The following is a 20,916-nucleotide window of genomic DNA, read 5'->3' on the forward strand; positions in this document are numbered from 1 at the left end:
AAGAATCTACCTCGGTGAATTCGGTTACCAGCTTTTTCAAAGAAGACTTCCCGAATCGCCTATGAACTATAGGAGAGCCTCAGCGCTCCTGAATCCTATAAAAACTTCCCACTGGATATATCTTCTTGGAGATCTAAAACACTTTTGATTTTACTTACTAAATATCTCCCAGATCCATGTATTTCTATCTCTGCCACCATGACTGTTCTTCAAGTTATTATCCTCTTTGGTCTATTTTCTGCAGTAGTCTCTTTAATAGATTTCTGCTTCAGCATGTTTTTCTCTCTCCAAACTGTTCCACACACTGCAAGTGGAATGGTCTTTTAAAAATATGTGGGGAAAATTCCCTGGTGGTCCAGTGGTTAAGACTCTGTGCTCCCAGTGCAGGGGCCCTGGGTTTGATCCCTGGTTAGGGAAATAGATCCCACATGCATGCTGCAACTAAGAGTTAGCATGCCGCAAATAAAGAATCTGCATGCTGCTACTAAAGATCCCGCATGCCTCAACGAAGATACTGCACACAGCAACGAAGATTCCCACATGCCGCAACTAAGACCCAGCGCAGCCAAATAAATAAATATTAAAAAAATATATATATATATAAAAATATGTGGGAGGAACACTTTGTGGCATATGTATCCTGAAACACTCCCGTTACAAATGGATATGCTGGATAGAATTGAACACATCTTCACTTAAATGCACTGTCAAGTTAGCTAGAAAATAAAATAACTCTCCAGAGACCAAAAACAAAGTGTGCTTTGGGGCTGAGGCTGTCTTGTGCTTTGTCAGTCAGTCTTTGTAACCCAGAGGCCTGGTTGACAGGAGACAATACCTGGGACAGTGCGGGGGTGGGGAGTTGTGGGGAGAGGGGGAGGAGAGTCTGCTAAATCAGATGCCTTTAGACCACAGATTCAGGAGGGTGGAGGTCCATCAGTATCCTCATGGAAGTGAGGTGGGAATCCCTTCCAGAGCTTTGTGCCCCTTGTAAGAGGGGACATACATAGGGACAGCGCTCTGATCCCAGCAACCACTCCTCCTCCCCTGGGAGGCTGATGGAGAGCAGGTTTGTAATGCCTTAGAGTCTTTTTGCTCTGGGGTTCTGGAGATGGGTGGGTCAGCTGCTCCCTCCTCCTCAGCCTCTCCTTTGACAACTGATCTAGTTAAGTTAAACCGTTCGCAGATCTCAAAGTCCATCTTACACTTTGGGTTTTTTTTTTTTTTTTTTTTTTTTGCGGTACGCGGGCCTCTCGCTGTCGTGGCCTCTCCGGTTGCGGAGCACAGGCTCCGGACATGCAGGCTTAGCGGCCATGGCTCACGGGCCCAGCCGCTCCGCGGCATGTGGGATCTTCCCCAACCGGGGCACAAACCCGTGTCCCCTGCATCGGCAGGCGGACTCTCAACCACTGCGCCAGCAGGGAAGCCCCCATCTGACACTTTGGCAGTTAAAACGTTCAAATCCGAGCCAGACAACAAGACCTGAGAAATTTCTGTCTGCACATCTGGGTGTAGGGCCAAGTGCAGCTGGTGCCCTTCAGGAAGACAAGGGTTCCTCCTGAGTCTATAGCAATCGCAAGGACTTCTTTCATTGAAATGGGACAGTTTCCTCCACAGCTGCTTCCTGAAACAGCAAAAGGAGTTGAGCACAGTCCCTCTGGGTGGTCAGGCCATCACTGTGGGGCGGGACAGGAAGCCAGGACTCAGGGAGGGATCTTCCTCTCAGCGTGGGCTGGGGCAGGGTAGGATGAGGGGTTTGCTGGCAACTCTGCACCTTCCCCTATGCCAGCTCTGTGTGAATGCCCACTGCTTCATTTTGCTTGGGAAGATTTTTACGACTTCTTTCAGGCTCTGGCATGTAATTTGCTAAATGCTATTCACATCATCATTTCACATAGTTTCTAATTAAAGTATGATAGGACCAACCAACCAATCAACCAATCAACCAAGATCCTAATATGGAGATCCAACAGATAAAGGAGCCTAGAACCCCTCTGGTCCCCCTTTTTAACATAGTCTCCTTAGACCCCAGAGTTTGTGGAGATAGAAGTGAAACCAAGCAACTCAGATTGGGACTTGAACCCACGTGCTGGGACTCGAACCTGGCCAAAACCTAGATTGGGACTTGAACCCATAGACTTTCTTTTTTAAAATTAATTAATTTTTATTTATTTTATTTTTGGCTGCGTTGGGTCTTCATTGCTGTGCGCAGGCTTTCTCTAGTTGCCGTGAGCGGGGGCTACTTTTCATTGCGGTGCGCAGGCTTCTCACTGTGGTGGCTTCTCTTGTTGTGGAGCACGGGCTCTAGGCGCCCAGGCTTCAGTAGTTGTGGTGCGCGGGCTCAGTAGTTGTGGCACATGGGGCTTAGTTGCTCCGCGGCATGTGGGATCTTCCCGGGCCAGGGCTTGAACCCGTGTCCCCTGCATCGACAGGCGGAGTCTCAACCACTGCGCCACCAGGGAAGCCCAAGGTTAGTGATTTTTGTGTGCCTTGAAGAAATCTTTCTAAACCCCAAGGTGATAAAGATACTCCTGTCATATTGTCTAGAAGTTTTATTATTTTACTTTTAATGTGTGGGACACCTGGAACTGATGTTTGTGTGTGTGTGAGATAGGGGTCAAATTTCATTTTTCCCCATGGATATTCACTTGACCCAGCAATATGCACTGAAATGAGTGTCCTTTTCCACTGCCCTGTATTTCCTCCTTTGTCATAAACCACGTGTCCATGGATGAATGTGTCTTTTTCTGGACTCCGTTCTGTTTAATTGCTCTAATTGATTGTCTTTGCATCAACATCACATTGTACTAATTATAGTAGATTTAATAAATCTTGATTTTGGGGGGTATCTTAGTTTGGGTTTTCCCAGAAACAGACCCTGATAACAAAGACTTGAGTGCGAGTAATTTATTTGTGATGTGATTCCTGGAAGGGGTGTGGCTTTAGGACCAAAGACGTGAGAGACAGAACAGGCCAAAGGACTCAATGGAAGGTTCTCTTAGGGATTGGGTGCAGACAGGAAAAAGGCCCTATTCTTCACTCACCTCTTCAGATCCACCCTCCTCCCTGCTCTGTTACCCACCTTTTGCTTCATTTGTATCATTTTTTTTTTTAGATTCCACACTATAAGTGATATCATGTGGTATTTGTCTTTCTCTTTCTGACTTACTTCACTTAGTATGACAATCTCTAGGTCCATCCATGTTGCTGCAAATGGCATTATTTCATTCTTTTTAATGGCTGAGTAATATTCCATTGTATATAAGTACCACATCTTCTTTATCCATTCCTCTGTCGATGGACATTGCTTCCATGTCTTGGCTATTGTAAACAGCACTGGAATGAACATTGGGGTGCATGTATCCTTTTGTACCATGTTTGCAAAGAGCAGATTTTAGTTCGAGAACTTTCTTATCTGAACGGTCAGAAAGTGGAGTAGCCACCTTGCTTGGTGATCACCAGATGAGGATGAGGTAGGAGGATTTAAGCATTTGGTTGGAGTGTCGGGTGGGAAAGTTAAGTTCCTTTGAGTGAATTTTCTAGTTCCTAAGAAGATCAGTGCCAGAGAGAACAGTACCTTGGTTAAGGGTCAGAAACTTTGTATGACTGTAGAAGTCCTTTTACCTTTCTGGGTTCTAATTACACAATTAGGAATTTGGATTAGGTGGTAGCAATGATAGCTAACTTATATTGAGCTCTTCTGTGTTTTAAGCAGAATATTGGTTCATTTAATGCTAACAACAACTGTATGATTTGGGAACTATAATTACCTGTATTTCAGACATGAAGAAACCGAGGCGTAAAGACATTATTTTGCCTGTGGTCGGTACATAGCTACTAAGCGGTGGAGCTGGGATTTGAACCTAGGCAGTCAGTTCCAGGGCTGGCGTGCTTAACCGCGAAACCATACAGCTTTTCAGCAATAAGTGTTAGTGTTCCAGCTGCAGTCATCCTCTGATTTGGGGGTTAAACGAAATCGTATTTGTGAACTTCGCATTATTCTATACAAATGACACTTCACATCTTGTAATTTTTCAAAATGAGATTATTACATAAATCAGGCAAAGCCTCATAGACTGTGAGCTCTGATAGGGCAGGCACTGAACCTGTCTTATTTGCTCTTGTCTCCCTGTGCCTGGGACACTGTAGGTGCACAGCACAATTTGTTTATGGATTGAGGGCAGGACCATGGCAGAGAGGCACATTTTTGCTCAAAAGGTGGCCAGCTGGGGGAGTCCTAGCCCCAAGTCCAGGGCAGGCTGAAGGAAGCCGAGGCTGCCTAGTGGCTGGACTTCCAGTGGGCTCTGAGACCAGCGGGAGGCTGGGCTGGATGTGAAGGGTTGGGCTGCTTTTGAGAAGAGGCCCTGTCTAAATCAGGGGTCTGATCCCCTCTCAGCCAGGCTAGGGGACATTGCCCTACTAGTGCCCTACTGCCTCTCTCCTCTGTGCCTCCCCACAAGTGCTGGGCATTGTTGAGATCACACAGACTTGGGCTTGCGGGGTGAGTGTCAGTGCTTCCCTTGGGACCTGGGCTGGACTCTGATGCACCTGGGGACCTTGAGGACTTCCTGCCCAGCCCTGCCTGGCACTGAGCCTGCTTTACCTTGGCTTAGGGATGACATTTTTTTTTTTGTCACGGATAGAGAAACTTTATTCAATATTTTATAACAATCACAATGACAGCAATCAGTAATAATAACAGTAACAACCACAGTAATGACGACTAACAACATTGATGATGCTCGATATGATAATCATCATGATAATATATTATAATTTGATATTATAATATCAATACTTACAGGCAGATAGACCAATCACACATTCCGCTGTGAGTGAATGACCAAGTGCCCTTATTGAGACTCTTGGGTTGGTTTGGCGTCCGAATCATATTTTTCACCTTGAATTGAGTTCTGTGAAGACAAAGGCCAAGCAGCAGAAGGAAAAAAGGTGGGAGGAAAGGAAAAAAGCAGGAGGAAAGGAAAAGCACTGTAAGTTGAGCGTTGAGCAAGGCGGGGACTCCTGGGACGACACAGGAGGTGAAGCCTGGCAGGGAGAGGAGACCAGGTCAAACAAAACCTGCCTGCTTGCACCTCCCCATCCTCTGCCCTGAGCTTGGACATCTGGCTCTCCAAGCCAGGTGGTGCTGGCCTCCCTGGAAGAAGGTGGGACAACCCCCCCCCCCCCCCCCCAGGTTTACTTCTGTGGAGGCATAAAGTAGCCTTCCAGCCGCTCTTGGTTTGCAGCTCTGTGCAAAGGCCATTGGCTGCTGACGGCACCGCCTACAGCAGTCATTACCTGCGTCTCTGCTGGTGATGCACAGAAATGTCTTCCCACCAGATCTAAAATGAGAACCAGGTAACCTTGCAGTGCCTGGAATGCCTGTCTTCTATCCCCATCCACCCAACATACAAGCTCTTTGGTTGTCTCCCACGCTGTCTTGCCTGCTGCTCAGTGGTGCCATCTGCCGGACATGTACCCCTTCCCAGCCCTCTTCATTTGGAATGCTCTATTCCCCAGTAAATAGCTACTCGACACCTGCCTTTTGCGTGCTTTATTATTATCAAATATGCACGCAGATACTTAAATCGTTAAGTGATTCTGCAAGAACGTTTATGAAAATACTAGCCCCATTCCCCACTTTTGATTTTTCCCCACACCAAAGGCTGTCATCCTGGGATCTCTCTTCACTTCTTGGTTTATTCTCTTGTGTTGGTGGAGCACATCCTCCAGTGCTGAGAAAGGGGGCTGGGAAGTAAACTATTTGAAACTGTTTTAATTTTATGCTGACGCAAACTTCTGTCATTCGGGTGTTGAATTTCCTAGACTGGTGCTCCAATATTCTTTTTATTTCTCTAGTTTTTGTCAGTCTTTTTTTTGCTCTAATATCTGGGAGATTTCCTTAGGTTTATCCACCAATTCTCTATATCTGGCTGGATGGCGAGGGCGCCACGGTAACCAGGGGAATGATGGGAGGCAGAGAGGGAGGGAAACAGCTCCCATTGCCTTAGGTGAAGGTTCAGCTCTGGGTGGAGGTACACTGTTTAGCCTCCTCACTTCTGTTTTAAAATTTTAATTAATTAATTAATTTTTTGGCTGCGCCTCGCGGCACGCGGGATCTTAGTTCCCTGGCCAGGGATTGAACCCACGCCCCCTGCAGTGGAAGCGTGGAGTCTGAACAACTGGACCGCCAGGGAAATCCCTAGCCTCCTCACTTCTGTCCCTGCCTTTTTGGTAGAACCCAGGGAAGCTGTCTGCTTTGGACTGTAATTGTGTAGTGTTTGTGCTGGGCAGGTCCTAGGCTCTTCTTTTCCATGGCATGGGGAAATCCTCTTATATTTGGGCTAATTCTCCTGCAGATGTTGTAAAGTTTTCCTTCCTCTTATCAAACCCCAGCATCTGACAGCTGGAGCCATGACTTTCTCTGCATCTCCGAATCAAATCTGCACTGGTGGTTGACCTTGTCTTTTCTGGGTGAGCTGGTTGAAGAGATCAGTGTGGCATCAACAGCTTTTTTCACACTCTGTGTCCAAGAAGAGCTTCTTATTTTCTGGGCTCATGGCCTGGGGCAGACCCAGACACTGCCTTCAGGGCATCCTTAAAGTTCTCCCATAGGTGGTCCCTCCCAGCACAGCCTCTGGACAATCCTGAGGAAGTCTACCCTCCCCCATCTTCTTTCCTGGACAGCATGGCACTGTGTCCTGTGGTTTCCCTGCTCCCTGGGGACTGTGCTGTGTATGGGAGTAACAGGGATAAGATCATTCGCTGAGCATCTAAGCAGTTTCAGAAAGCACTTTTGTTTCTCTGCATTTTTCATGTTTTTTGTCATTTGTAAAAATATAGAAATGATTTTAAAGAGAATGGATAAACCATTTATTTAATTATAATTCTGACACAATTATCTCCATTTTTGAAGAATTCTGTCCAGGTTTCTCCCAAAACGTACAGTATTCCACACTGTTGCAGTCAAAGTAAATGTACATTTTTGAATATTCTACTTTCTTCAATTCACATTGTATTGCATTTCTAACTAGATTTGGAGTTAGGACTCCCAAGCTCTGAGGCAGGAGCAAGCGGGAGATGTTGGCAGTCCCTCAGTGTAGGCAGCCTAGGTGTGGGAGGCTATGGAGGCAGGAGAGTCACTTCAGAAGGAGGAGCCAGGCAGGAAGGCCTGTCCTCCTGTCTCCTATAAATTAGAGTGAAGTCTATTTGATGATCCCAGAACTGTGGCCCGGCATTTACCGTGGGCTCTTGTCAGGTATGCTGGGACTGCAGGGCTTCTGTGCTGGTTTCCCAGTCCTGGTTCCAGCGGTAGGTTGTGATAAGCATCAAGTATGTGGCAAAGAATGTTAAGAAAAGGCTTGGCTTAATTTCAAAAATTCTGCCTAGAATTCTCTAGAAATTTGGGGTCACTCTGGTGTTAGTGACAGGCTGGATTTCAGGTGCTCTCAGAGTTGGCTCTAGGGCCAGGTTTGGCTGAAGCCTAAGCATCCCTTTCCTGGGTTGGAGATATCCTACCCTGTACTGGCCTCTCATTCATTGGCCTGATACCTTTCATTTACTGTGGATGACTTAATTAGACCTGAGATTCCAGAGACCTGCAGGCCCATGATGCTTCCCACTTTGTTCTAAGGCCTTGGGCTCAGGAGAGCTCTCTGTTTTTTTGTCACAAAGATGATTTTGGTGTAGATAAGAGGGTATAAGGGATAGAGACTGCCAGAAGCCATGGGACTGAAGATCACCTTTAGGGACACTTCTGATGAATCGATATTGGCTTATCTGTGACCTGGCCTGGTTTGGGTAGGTGTGGGGATGGTGGAAGAGATGGAAGGAAAGGAGAAGGTGGACGAAAAGTTAGAAAAGGAGTAGGAGAATGAGAGAGGGCAGTCACTTCCATAAAGCATGGCTCTTTTAGTTACTGCAGCTTTCACTGGAGCTACATGGAGTGAGTGAAGTTAAAAGCCATGTTGCTGTGAGTCCGAATTTTTAGGAAGAAAATGCTTTCACCAAGGGAGGTGGTAAAGGCTCCATGAACTGGAAGTTGTGACTATCACCTGGCCATTTTGGGCTCCTCATATCAGTGGACCAGCAGGCAAAGAAAGGAGGTACGATACTGGCTGGAATAATTGACCATGATGCCTGTGAGAAGCTAGGATTGTTGCTGTACAAAGGGTGAAGAGAAGAGTATGACTTGAACCCAGGGGATTCGCTGGGGACATCCCTTGTACTTTAGTGCTCAGTGATCATTACAAATGGGCAACAGCAACTAGTCAAACCTGTCAAATATAAGGCAGCTAAAGACTCAGCCCCCTCAGGGTTAGAAGTCTGGGTAACCCCAGCAGACATATAACCCAGGCCAACTCAAGTGTTGGCCAAAGGGGAGGGAAATCTAGAATGGGTGGTAGAGGGGTGAGATGAGAAATGTCAATTAAGACCTGGGAGCAGCTACAGCACAGGACCCTGTAGCTTGATTTGCCAACCCTCTTTAAGTCTTTTTAGGAGACTGTGATTGGCTATTAAACTGAAGGTTTGAACTTGTACCTTCCCTCTCAGGAAAGAAGGATGGGCATCTTGGTCTCAGGCAAGATCCAGATACTGTAAGAAGGTGCAAGTGGATTTGGGTGGCATAGGGAAGGCTTCGTCAGGACCATTTTATCCACTACCTCTGATCAGCTCAATCAGCTATACTTCCCAGCTCACACCATTCCCATGGGTATAAATCCCTAGCCACCACTACCTTTGCTAAAGGCAAAAGAACGTCCATGCAAGGCACTAATTGACAAGGAGAGACCACCATGCCTGTGCACTGACCCAAGGGATCCCATGAAGGCTTAGCTTCTTTAGCCACATCCTGGATATGGGCTGAGTGGTGTGATCTGGAAGTGCAAGGATATTTACCCGCAACAGAGCAAACCTTGACCAGCGGAAGAATGAATGGGTGTATGTGCTTATGCGTAGGTAGGTCCATGTATGGTACTGAGTCAGCAATAGTTAGAATACCAGGGGTTTGGAGCCAGCATATAAAGGAAATGAAGATAGTTATTAATCCTAGCATCTAGAATAACCACCATAATTATTTTGATGTTAATGTCTTCTAGTTTTCTTTCTATGCATACATATAATATATAATTACAAAAATTGAGATTCTACTACAGGGAGATATTTATGTTGCTTTTAAAAAGCATTCTAGGGCTTCCCTGGTGGCGCAGTGGTTGGGAGTCCGCCTGGCGATGCAGGGGACGTGGGTTCGTGCCCCGGTCCGGGAGGATCCCACTTGCCGCGGAGCGGCTGGGCCCGTGGGCCATGGCCGCTGAGCCTGCGCGTCCGGAGCCTGTGCTCCGTAACGGGAGAGGCCGCAACAGTGAGAGGCCCGCGTACCGCAAAAAAAAAAAAAAAAAAAAAAAAAAAAGATAAAAAGCATTCTATTACATTGCATTTTCTTACATGATTCAATGTTTTGAAATAAATTTTTAATAACTTCAAAATACTCAATCATATGAATTTATTATTTAAACTTTGTTCCGTGGCTGGGAATCTAGTTTTTCTACTACTGAAAATGCTGAGATTAAAATTTTTATTCATAAACTTTTGTGTATATTTCTGATTCTTTATTAAAGATGAATTTCTGGAAAGAGTTCACTTAATTGAAGGGAATCACCACGCCCTCAGAAGCGAGGAGTGGTATCAGCCACAGGCTCCGGTTGTGTCTGTCCCTGTCCCGCCCTTTTTCTCTCCTCCGGCCAGTCCCTCAACTGGCAAGAGTTGGAGGCCAAGCAGGCTCTAGGCCTTCACCTTCCTGCTGGTTACGAAGCTGCCGTTTGTGGCTGTCGTTCTTGCAGAACTTGTGATGCTGTCCCTCCTCTTATCTGTTCCATGTATTTGTTTTGCAGAAGTGAGTGACAGATGGTCTTCTCTGCGTCTCAGATCAAAGCTCCACAGATGGTAGATCTTTTCTTATCGAGGTGGACTGTGAGGAGGGCCCAGCGCGCTGCCAAATGCATCTAACCTGGGGGTTCTCAACGGAGGGTGATTCCTGCCCAGCTCCCTCACCCCTCCCCAGCCACACCCCCAGGGGACATATAGCAAAGCCTGGAGATGGTTTTGATTCATAAGTTGGTTGAGACGAGACTGTTGCTACTGACATCTAGTGGGGAGAGGTCAGGGGTGCTCTAAACATCCTACAATTCAAAATGTTCTTAGTGATTCTGAATATCCCTAAAGATAAATCAGAGTTGGTGTTGAGTTGACGATGAAGGCAAGGAAGGATCTGGTGTAGTTTCTTCTTTATGTTGGAAATACGGGTTCTGCCTCTCCAGGGAATACCTTTCTTTTCTTTCTTTCCCTATTTTTCTTTTTTTTTTTTTAAATTTATTTATTTATTTACTTTTGGCTGTGTTGGGTCTTCGTTTCTGTGTGAGGGCTTTCCCTAGTTGCGGTGAGCAGGGGCCACTCTTAATCGCAGTGCGCGGGCCTCTCACTGTCGTGGCCTCTCTTGTTGTGGAGCACAGGCTCCAGACGCACAGGCTCAGTAGTTGTGGCTCACAGGCCCAGTTGCTCCGCGGCATGTGGGATCTTCCCAGACCAGGGCTCGAACCCGTGTCCCCTGCATTGGCAGGCAGATTCTCAACCACTGTGCCACCAGGGAAGCCCTTTCCCTATTTTTCTTCGCCATTTCCTCTCCGTCTCTGTCTTTCTCACACACACATCACACACCCACCCCTTTCAAGGCTTACGGAATGCTGACGCTGGCAGGAGAGAGCAGCAGAGAGAGGAGACACACACTCAGTTCTGGAAGCGGGGATTTATTGGGAATTATTGGGAATTCTGTGATCTGGAGGAGCCTTCCTGAGGCTTAGGGGTGTGGTGGGACTTGAGCAGGCAGATCCAGAGTGAGTGGCACAGGGAACCTGCTCGGATCCAGTTCCAGATTTCCCTTCAGGCTGGCCCAGGTTCCAGGTTAATTCTCTTTCAGTACCTTATTGACCCAGGGCCAGTAATGGGAGATCCGGGTGAAGATGGCAGGGGGCTTTGCATCCGACTGTCCATAGGAGACAATGCCCTGGGCCACCCCAGCGCAGAGAAGAGGGCCCCCTGAGTCTCCCTGTGGGACAGAGAGGGAAAGGGAGAGAGAGAGAGGAAAGGTGAGCCAGGGAAACCACCCACTCCTCCCCATGGACCAACTCTGAGTTGGTCAGACCTATTGGGTTAGCCAAAAAGTTCGTTCAGATTTTTCCATAACATCTATGGAAAAACCCGAATGAACTTTTTGGCCAACCCAATAGCATCAGCGGCGAGAACCCTGGTTCCTCCTGAGGTTCTATGTGTCTGTCTGATGCTGCTTCTTGCTTTTCTTCCTGGCACCCCATGACCCTGTGTAGCAGCCTGGGAGGGATAGTCAGAGACTGCCCGGGGCCGCGGGAGGATGATCAGCCCAGGGACAGTTCCAGCTCCTCAGTCCTATGATCTCAAACTTTGTCACTGGCTGACACTCTTCTGACTCCATCTCCTTCCAGGAGATGTCCGGACCCTGAACAGTGATTGTGGAGAAGACACTAGTCTGAGGATCACCTTAAATGCAGGTTATGTCTTCTGAGGATTGCCCATGCACAGCGGGAGACTGTGGTCAAAGTAGTGAAGTGTCTGCAGGCCTGGGGCTCCATGAGTCTCAGCTTCACCTCTTGCAGAGTGTTGGAGCCCGGCTCCTGAACATTTGTTCTTCCCCAGCCAGCCACCCGGCACATTCTCCCGGGTGGGATGAAGTTGAATTGGGGTGGAAGAGGGAGTGTCCCCACGGCCAGGGTCAGGTTGGCTTTCCCCTTCAGCTGTGAAGGAAACGAGGGCTGTCAGAGCTAGAAATGGGCTTGGGGGCAACTGGAGACAATCAGGGAGGGATAGGGCGACTTGCTTCACCTTACAGCCACTTCCAAGGGGGGAGTTGAGGGGCAGAGGCAGGTTGGGGAAATGTCAGGGCAATGGGACCTGAAGGAGAAGCCCTGGAGAACAGGAAGTGGAGAAGGGGAAGAAGAATTTCCACCTTCAGTAACATGATGTCACGGCGAACAATAGAGTCATTGTATTTTGGGTGAGGGAACTGTTGTGCGACTTCAAGCTTCTGCCATGTGTCTTCTTTCTTTCTTATGTTATGGGCTCCAAGGGTGACCATTACAGACCTTTGTGAGGGAGAAGAAGGACAAGGTAAAACAGTGACAGTGTGATTTTCTCCTGAGATATGCCCATTCTGAGAAAAGGGGACAGAGTCTCTCCCAGGGTCAATGGTTTCTTCCCAGCCCCCTTTATCTGGGCCACTTGTGGTATTGGAGGGGCTCAGGTTTTACTCAGGGAAGAGCTTTCCCAGGGAACAGAGACAATTTCCAAGACCCTTGGGACTTGCTGGGGACTGAGCAGGCCATGGAGGACCCAGGGGACAGGATTGGCATTTCCCAATCAGGGCCAGCCCTTTGGAGCCAGAGGTGTCAGAGGGAAGGGCGAAGTGCTGGTGTCTCAGGTGGACGCTGTTCTCTGTCTCCCATGGAAAGGATGGGTTCGGGTCCCTGGGAACTGAAGGCCAGTGTTCCTGAAAAGGACATAGAGGAAGTGGCCCAGAGAACTGGGTGGGACCCTGAAGAGTGAGTCCATATCTCATGTGCTGGGGTCAGGGAGAGGGAGCTACTTTTGATAGAGGGGTGCTGGGATGGGGTCTCCTTTCCTTTGAGGAGAGCTGAGCTCACAGTGACTGAGTGTCAGGGGAGCTATTCAATTATGAGACTGATTTCCTTAAGCCCAAGTCTTGCCTCTCCTTAAAGAGACCCAGACCCAGGAGGTCCCCCTCAGGCCCCCCAGGGGGTGTCCCTGGTTGCCCCTCTGGCTGTTTACCTCCCATTCGGAGATAAACAGGACCCTGTTGTCTCACTTTCCTGCACAGTGAGCAGCCGTCAGGACAAAGTCCCTTCTTATCAGGAAACCACCACAAGCCACCAGCATGTCCTGGGGAGTGACAAGTTCCAGTTGGGCCATGTAGGGGTGGGAGTGTGGCTTGCTCTCTGTGCCCCCGATGATGTCCCCTGAAACAGAGAACCCCAGGGCTTGAACACAGAAAGTGCACAAGCTGGGTTAAAGTTGGGAGAGGCTTCTTTCGAATGCATCCTCCTCCTGTGATCTGCCCACCCTCCCTCTCTGGTGCCTCTGGTACCTGCTCTTCTTCCTCCAGGCACAGCAGCCAGCTCGGCCTCAGATGCCATGCCGTCGTGTTTCACCTCGGATTTCCCCCACTCCCATTCTGCACCTGCTTGACTCTCCTCTGTCACCGTGCAGGACAAGCTCTCCAGGTTCCTGTCTCAACCGTCTCCATATCCCATGAGTGCTCACAGATCGGCCAAATTACAAGGCCAGAAGGCGAAGGCAACACAGGACTTTAAGCACAGTGTCACACGTTATATAAAGAGAAGACACCCTCTTCATCCTGCCTGCTCTGGGCTTTCCCCCGATCAAAGTGGGGTTCCTCGTTCCTGGGAACTACCACAGGCTGCAGAGAATGGGTGGCCACAACCCCAGTGGAAACTTCACTCTGGGCTCTTGGGGAGAGATCTGGGGTTCTGTTTAAGAGTCAGCTACTTTCAGACTAAAATCTTATTTAGTCTTGATGCTGCAGCTTCCCGATGGAATGACCCAGCACTCACGAGCTTCAGCTCTGGAGCAGAGGAGGAAGAGCAGCAGGGGGGGAGGAAGACGATGCATATTCTCAGAGAGGCTGTCCAGGACAGGTGCCTCTTCTCTTTTCCAGGCTTGGGTTTATAACTCCCAGCAGGTGAAGGCAGGGCAGGGCTGGTAACCACAGGAACTGCATGGTCACTTTTTCTTCTCTCATTCTGAGCTGGTTATCTTTCTAATCAGAAGTTTCCCCAGAGATGCCCTCTGTTTTGCTGGAGACAGGGTTGAGTCCTGAACTCCTGAGTCTTGGCTTCAGGGATGAGCTCTCGAGCCTGGTGCCTCATCTGTGGTGGGAGATGGAAGGATCATGTCTTTCCCAGGTAGGGAAGCTCATTAAAGCCCCATCAGAGACATGGGTGGGGGAAAGTCTTTACACTGCACATTCAGAAAGCACGTGCGCTTTTATGGCCATGACCCACAGTAGGAAATACATTTTGCAGAACGACCCAATGCATATACTATATTTATGTGTGAGTACATGAACATAAACTTACACACATGTGGATGAATCAAGAGTTTCAGGAAACAGTATTTATCCTTATGTGCAATGCTCTCCATTAGTTTCCACTCCATTCCATTCCATTTTATTCCACTCCATAGTAAAACAGAAGCTACACCCCACTTAAAGGATGATTACCTGCAATTTGAAAAAATATTGATGTGGATCTCTCTCTTCCTCCAAATCAAAACTTCACTGGAAGAAGAGAATGATCCAAGAAGATTAGATGCGGGAAGTGATCAAACCCTACGACTGGACTTTACATACCTTATCACAAGAGCAAAGGGGATTGGAATTAGCATTTTTTGAGAGAGTATGCATATCATTCATTGTCATAATCTTAGATATATTATTATTTTCATAACAACCCTGTGAAGTAGGTAGTATTATCTCAATTTTATGAATCTGTCTATCAAGGCTTATGGTTCAGAATCAGACTTTCCTCATTTCAAATGAAGGGCCCTTTCTGTTCTACCACCAAAGACAAATAGAGAAATAGAGTCCTGCTAATGGGAATGTAGATATAGAAGGATGGTTTGCTCCTGGGGTGCTGGGGTTTCCTACTCTCACATTAGGAATCAAGCTTGTTTGATTGAAATAGAATATACACAGATGTCAGTATCTGAGGTCTGACTCTTTTTTTCCCCACCACAACCTTGGGAATTACCATTACTGTCACTTTACAAATGTAGAATTGAGAGTCAGACACATTAACGTGATCCATATCACACAACTCATAGCTCTCATAACTGGGTTTCAAGCACTTCTGTTGTTTTCCCCAGACTTCGAGAAGCAGCGAGTCCAGGGAAGAGTGGGATAACTTGGTGGAGTGTCATTTCTCTTGGAAATTTATAGGGTATTTAGTTCAGAGATGGTGAAGCACAGGGGATAATACTTTCCCCAAATCATTCTATCATGCCCTTGGTCTCATCTTGGGCTTGTGGCTGAGGTGATCCATTCCTTAGTATGTACTGGCTGGGTGCTCTGTTGCCCTCAGCTCTGACCATCTGTAGAGTACAACATTTACACATATTCCCAATGTCTGAGGAGCCTCTGCACCAATTCTTTCACTCTCTAGAGTTGCCAGATAAAATAAAGAGTGCCAGTTGAATTTATATTTCAGATGAACAAGAAATCATTTTTCAGTACACGTATGTCCCAGTATTGAATGGGACATACATACTTATAATAAAATAAACTGTTGTCTCTCTAATATTCGACTTTAATTGTGGGTCCTGTATTCTTATTTGCTGAAGTTGTCAGTATTACTCTGGCATCAGCAGAACAGAGGAGAATCTGGATGTGGAAAAGTTCTGTTCTGTGGCCATGCACCCCATAGACCAAAAAGCGGAGGTGTAAACAAATGAAGGGTTCCTGTTTTTCACTCATGCAGTTAGAAATTGAGAGGTAGGTAGTCCAGGGCTAGTCAAACAGCTTCATAGCATCGTTAAGGTTCAGGTCCACCTATACTCAAGTTTTGTTTCACCTGCACTGGCTGAGGGCAAGGGAATGGAAAAGATAGAGCTTCAGAAATGAAGTCTGCACTATTCGCCTGTATCTTCTTCCTGCTCTGTCCTGGTTGTTTTTGCATACTTTAACAGATTTCCTTTTTCTCTCTCCTCTGTCGTCCTTCTGCTATTTTATTTGTGGTATGTTGTTGGTGGTGAACTTTACATTTAGTCTATGGTTTAGGGATATCAGTTTGGGAGTGTGACTAAGTTAGAGGTGGAATGGCTATCACCTAGAGATCCTGAACTTGGAGTTGAAAGTGGTAACTTAAGAGACTGGGTCATTTCAGCTCTAGGGAGAGTTAAGCCTCATTTTCCTTTGTACCAAAGATAGTGAAAATTATGTTCAATGGGAGAATTTTTGTTTTTAGTAGGATTAGGTGTGAAAAAATAGTGCACATTCATGTTGGACAGCCAACGACGGATTGTAGTGGACATTTACCATGTACGTGGTGGATCCTTAGTGTCTTTTGAGCACCTTTCCTGTATTAGAGGAATTCCCAGTTATGATTCTTGCCTTCCTAAGGTAGAATCCACAACCTCCTTCCTCAGATTCTTTTGCATCTAGGGCCCAATCATGTGACCGAGACTCTGCCAATCAGATGAATGGGTATAAAATTTGATTTAGGAGGGGGGTAACATGAGGGAGGAGACATCGTGTGGGATTAACTTTTTGAGTGAGGGTGAGTGGTAGAAAGTCTGGCTTGGGGGGAAGAATTAGTTATGGTTCAGTTGTCTGGTGTTTCCTACAATGCCTGGGTCAAGCCAACAGTCCTGTGGTGGAGTTGGGGCATTGTTTCCGGCTAGGCAGCCTCCAAATCCAATTCTACAACACCTTGGGAAGCAGATACTGACTCTATAGAGGGAGACTTTACTAATAATGAACTGTTACAACATGAATGTGTGGTCAGGGGAGGCAATTTCCCCATTGATGGAGATATTCAAGTAGAGGTTGGATGGAGTCTTGTTTAAGATTCACACTTAGTGGAAAGGAAAGAGTGGACTTGATGTAAAAGCAATGGCATTTTAATTATGGCAGTGATTCTTCAGCTACTAAATGCAGAGGGATCATCCCTTCTCTGAATTCCTGAAACATTTATTATCTGTGCTGTTATTCACTTTGACATTTAAGTCATGAGGCTGGCTTTGCAGTTAGACAGGGTGAGCTTGAATCTTGCTTCTGCCACTTAACGATCTGTTGACCTTAGGAGAGTTCCTTAGGTTCTCAGCCTTAGTTACTGCATCTGTAAAATACGAAGAATGATATGAAGCAGGTTTTTTGTTTTGTTTTGTTTTTTTTAAGAATTAAATGTGGTGCTAAATATAAAATGCCACATGGTTGGTCCTTAATAAATGCTGGTCTGTTCTTTTAATGGTGTCATACCTTGTGCTGCCATATAACCGTTTGATGCATATATGATGCATATGTCCTCAGTGAGGCTATATATTTATTTGTGTAAAGAATAAATATTATACTTCATTTGAATTCCCCTAAACACCTTACAGATTAGTCAGATTTACAGACTTCAGTTATGGTATGTTTTGCACAGCATCTTGTTTCTATTCATTCAACTTCAGGCTGCCAGGTTGTTTCTTAACCTTGTTCTTTGAGTAATGGCTTGTCTTTTTCAATTGAGCACATGTCTTAAAAGTGGTTTTACCCTTAGTTTGCCATGTAGGGATTTAACACCCATAAAGTTTCATATATGTTGAAGTCTCTTTTAAGAAATACAACGCATAAAGGAAAATTGGCAGGGGCTTGTGCCACCTTGCATTAGATTGAGACAGCAGTACAGTGGAGCCGAAACAGCACATGGGCCGCATTTTCCTGAAGCGGACTGGAGCTCACTCTGTGCTTTCCCTTACAATAAGCTCTATATGCTTCTGTAGTTGATGTTTCCAAATGAGTATGTTTTCCTAAATTTAAAGTCTAAATTTAACAACTTACATTCAACATCTGTAAAGTAATTTGCAAGGATATAAGCTGATTCGTTTTATGATATTCTTTTTTTTTCCCCCTTTGGGCTTTCTTTTATTATGCTAAAATAGTGGTACTTTTAGGATTTACATTATTGTACTCTCCAATACAAAGTATGCAGTGTGTTAAAGTATACAGTACACCATTTTCGTACACGTACAACATTGGTGGATGAAAACTGTCTCTTAGTGGTAATATTGGATTGTAGCCTGTGGTTTTATCAGCTGCGTGCTCTAGGACTATTATATAAGTAAAAATCTCTCTTGTGATACTGGAAAGTGATTAGAATGTGCAAACTGTTGTAGTAGCTTTCATCCGCCTTTTAAAGGGTGCCACCATGGAAAGTCCATTTAAGATGTTGGTAGGCTTAACAAAGTTGGAATGCTGGTACTGTTGAATTGAGCAGCAGTTCTTCAGACCTGGCTCAGAGCTACAATGCATTTAGTATATTAAAGCAGCTCACATGATGACTTTTTGCGGGCCTTCCCAGGCACTGGAGTTTTTCTGTTAATTCGCCGCACTAGGTCATAAAAGATCTCATTAACATTTATTTTTGATTTTGCAGAGGATTCTAAGAATGCACAGTTGTTTCATTGTCTTGCTAAATTTTGACCTTGTTCCTTTCCTACAACTCTTTCATCTTCCAAGTCACACTTATTACCAGCCAGAATCATTGGAACATCATCAGTGTCTTTAACTCAAAGAATCTGTTCTCTCGGATCTTGTAAATCATTAAATGTGGACTGTGCTGTGACGGAATAAACTAATACAAAGCCTTGTCCGTTTTTCAATCCCTCATTGCTGTACATTGTTCCGTTCCTGCAGTATCCAAGATTTCAAGCATACACTGTTGTGCATCTACTTCAACTTGCTTTCTATAAGAATCTTCTATCGTAGGATCATATTCTTCAACAAAAATTCCTTGAACAAATTGTACAGTCAGAGCAGATTTTCCAACTCCTCCCGAGCCAAGAACGACTAGCTTTATACTCACACATGGTGCAAACTTGTAAAATCTAGTACCTCTCGCGCTGTCACCGGGTCCCCGCAGCCAGCGTCGCCTCGTGCTCCCTCCGGCTCGCTGCTACCAGCCCCACGGCGGTCCTGCCGCTACCCGCTGGCGCCGCTCCGGCTGGCTTACACGCCTGACTCTGCGCGAGGTTTGGCGGTGTCGCCTTGACATCAAGCGTTCAGCCCCGGGGCGCGCGGGTGCACCTGTTTTACTATATACTTGCTTTAACTCCTAACACACTAGTTCCTTTTAGAATTCCTGCACTCTGCACATTTGTTTTTTTAAAGTAGACAGAGTATCCAGGAGAATGATGAATAGAGAGGCCCTCTGAGATGACCCCAAGTTTTGGATCGGGAGGAAGATATGTCATGGTTGTGTGTCCTTATTTCTGTCCCAGCCTCTTCAGCAAGAAACCCCCAAATCATGCTTTTTTGGAGTTTCTTTCTGGTATTTCTCTTTTCCATTCACCATTCCTGCAATAGCCTCTTATTTGAGGAGGGAAAGTCGGAGGGTGCCCCTTCTCATGAGTTTGGGCAAAGATCTTTCACCTGGACAGTTTCTCCTATAGACTCTGTGATGCTACCACTCAGCGTTCGCACTGTCAGTCAGACAGGCGCACTTCATGGGCCATCACCTTCTGCATCTCAGAATTAACACTGTAGCTATGATGATCTGATCTTTTTTGCATGGGCTGTAGGGGAGACTGGTGAGGCAACAACTGTTACTTCCAATGCAGGAATCCACATGATTTTTTAAAATCTATGGTTGTTGCCAGTGGTAGAATCAGCACTTTCAGGTTCAGTGCTGCTCATCACAGTCTACACCCCTGCGTTACACGGGTCATACTATCAGGGAATAGTTCCTGGATTGGGAGAGACTTGTCTTCTAGGTGGTCCTAGAATGGCCTGTTATTCTCCTTCTACTGGGATTGTTGTACTCTGTTGAGGGCTTATAAGGATGTCTCCTTTGTCTAGTCATTTCTCCACATCCTACATTCTTGGTTGCAAGGATATTCTTTTGTTTCTAGAATGGCCAATGCTGTCCAGCTGCAGATATGATTTTGGTAAGGCAGTTGGGAAAGTGTGAAGGGGCAAGTTATGTGAGACGAATGAGACAGATAGTGTACATTTTCCACAGTCAGAGGGTTGGACCAACCCTCCACGTGTCATTTAGGGATTTTGTTCAGTAGAGCTCTGTCTAACCACATTTGGGGAAGGGTAGAGGGAGGAAATCAGGACCACGGACAGCGTTAATGCTTCTTTTCCTGGGGACCAAAGCCAGGTTGTTCAGAGAGAAGAGAAAATGAATGGGTTGGCATCTGGAGGAAAGTGTGGTGCGTGGTCAGGGAGAGATGTATACATAACCTTGTATCTCAATTGTATATTACTGTGAATTACCGCTAGGAAAATCTCTCTCTGAATCTCTCTCTTTCCCCCTCTTCCTTTCTTTCTTCCTCTCTCTTTTACTCTCCCTCTCTCTCCTTCCTTCCATTACTTCCTTTCTCCATCCTCCACCTGAAGTTCTTTTACACAAGGGTTGAGTGTAGGGAGATGTGACTATAAAAGGATAGCGTGAGGGAGTTTGGGGAGGTGCTGAGAATGTTGAGTATTTCGATATTGGTGGCGGTTACATGAATCTATATGTGTGTTAAAATTCATAGCACTATATACCAAAAGAAGTCATGATGATTTAAAAATAAAAAATTTCTTACCGTAGTTCACTGTCGCCACTGTTCCTCAGATGAGGAAACTGGGCTTAAAGAGGCACAAAGTCAGAAAATGGGAGAGCATGGATTCAAACACAGGCTCATCTAATTTTTTTTTTTTTTTTTTGCGGTACGCGGTCCTCTCACTCTTGTGGCCTCTCCCGCTGCAGAGCACAGGCGCCGGACGCGCAGGCTCAGTGGCCATGGCTCACGGGCCCAGCCACTCCACGGCATGTGGGATCTTCCCGGACCGGGGCACGAACCCTTGTCCCCTGCATCGGCAGGCGGACTCTCAACCACTGCGCCACCAGGGAAGCCCCAGGCTCATCTAATTTTAAAGTTCAAAATCTTTGCACTCTTGTTTTTTTGGGGGTGGCTGTGTTGGGTCTTTGTTGCTGCACGCGGGCTTTCTCTAGTTGCGGCGAGTGGGGGCTACTCTTGGTTGCAGTGCACGGGCTTCTCATTGCGGTGGCTTCTCGTTGCGGAGCACAAGCTCTAGGCGCGCGGGCT

At 46.4% G+C, this 20,916-nt stretch overlaps 1 protein-coding gene and 1 pseudogene across 1 annotated transcript; both read right to left on the bottom strand.

Annotated features, from left to right (window-relative positions):
- Window positions 1–10,570: 10,570 nt before the first annotated feature.
- CMA1 (chymase 1) lies at window positions 10,571–12,818 on the bottom strand. Its single transcript, XM_029239426.1, is given in 4 exon segments — window positions 10,571–11,098; window positions 11,566–11,627; window positions 11,630–11,819; window positions 12,032–12,818. Coding segments are annotated over 4 exon segments (525 nt in total). The 5' UTR covers window positions 12,161–12,818; the 3' UTR covers window positions 10,571–10,954.
- A 5,288-nt stretch (window positions 12,819–18,106) lies between these two features.
- LOC114903880 lies at window positions 18,107–18,872 on the bottom strand (annotated as a pseudogene).
- Between the last annotated feature and the right edge of the window lie 2,044 nt (window positions 18,873–20,916).

Source organism: Monodon monoceros, unplaced genomic scaffold (genome assembly GCF_005190385.1).
Source record: "Monodon monoceros isolate NGI ecotype Baffin Bay Population unplaced genomic scaffold, NGI_Narwhal_1 Super_Scaffold_21, whole genome shotgun sequence".
Lineage (NCBI taxonomy): Eukaryota > Metazoa > Chordata > Mammalia > Artiodactyla > Monodontidae > Monodon > Monodon monoceros.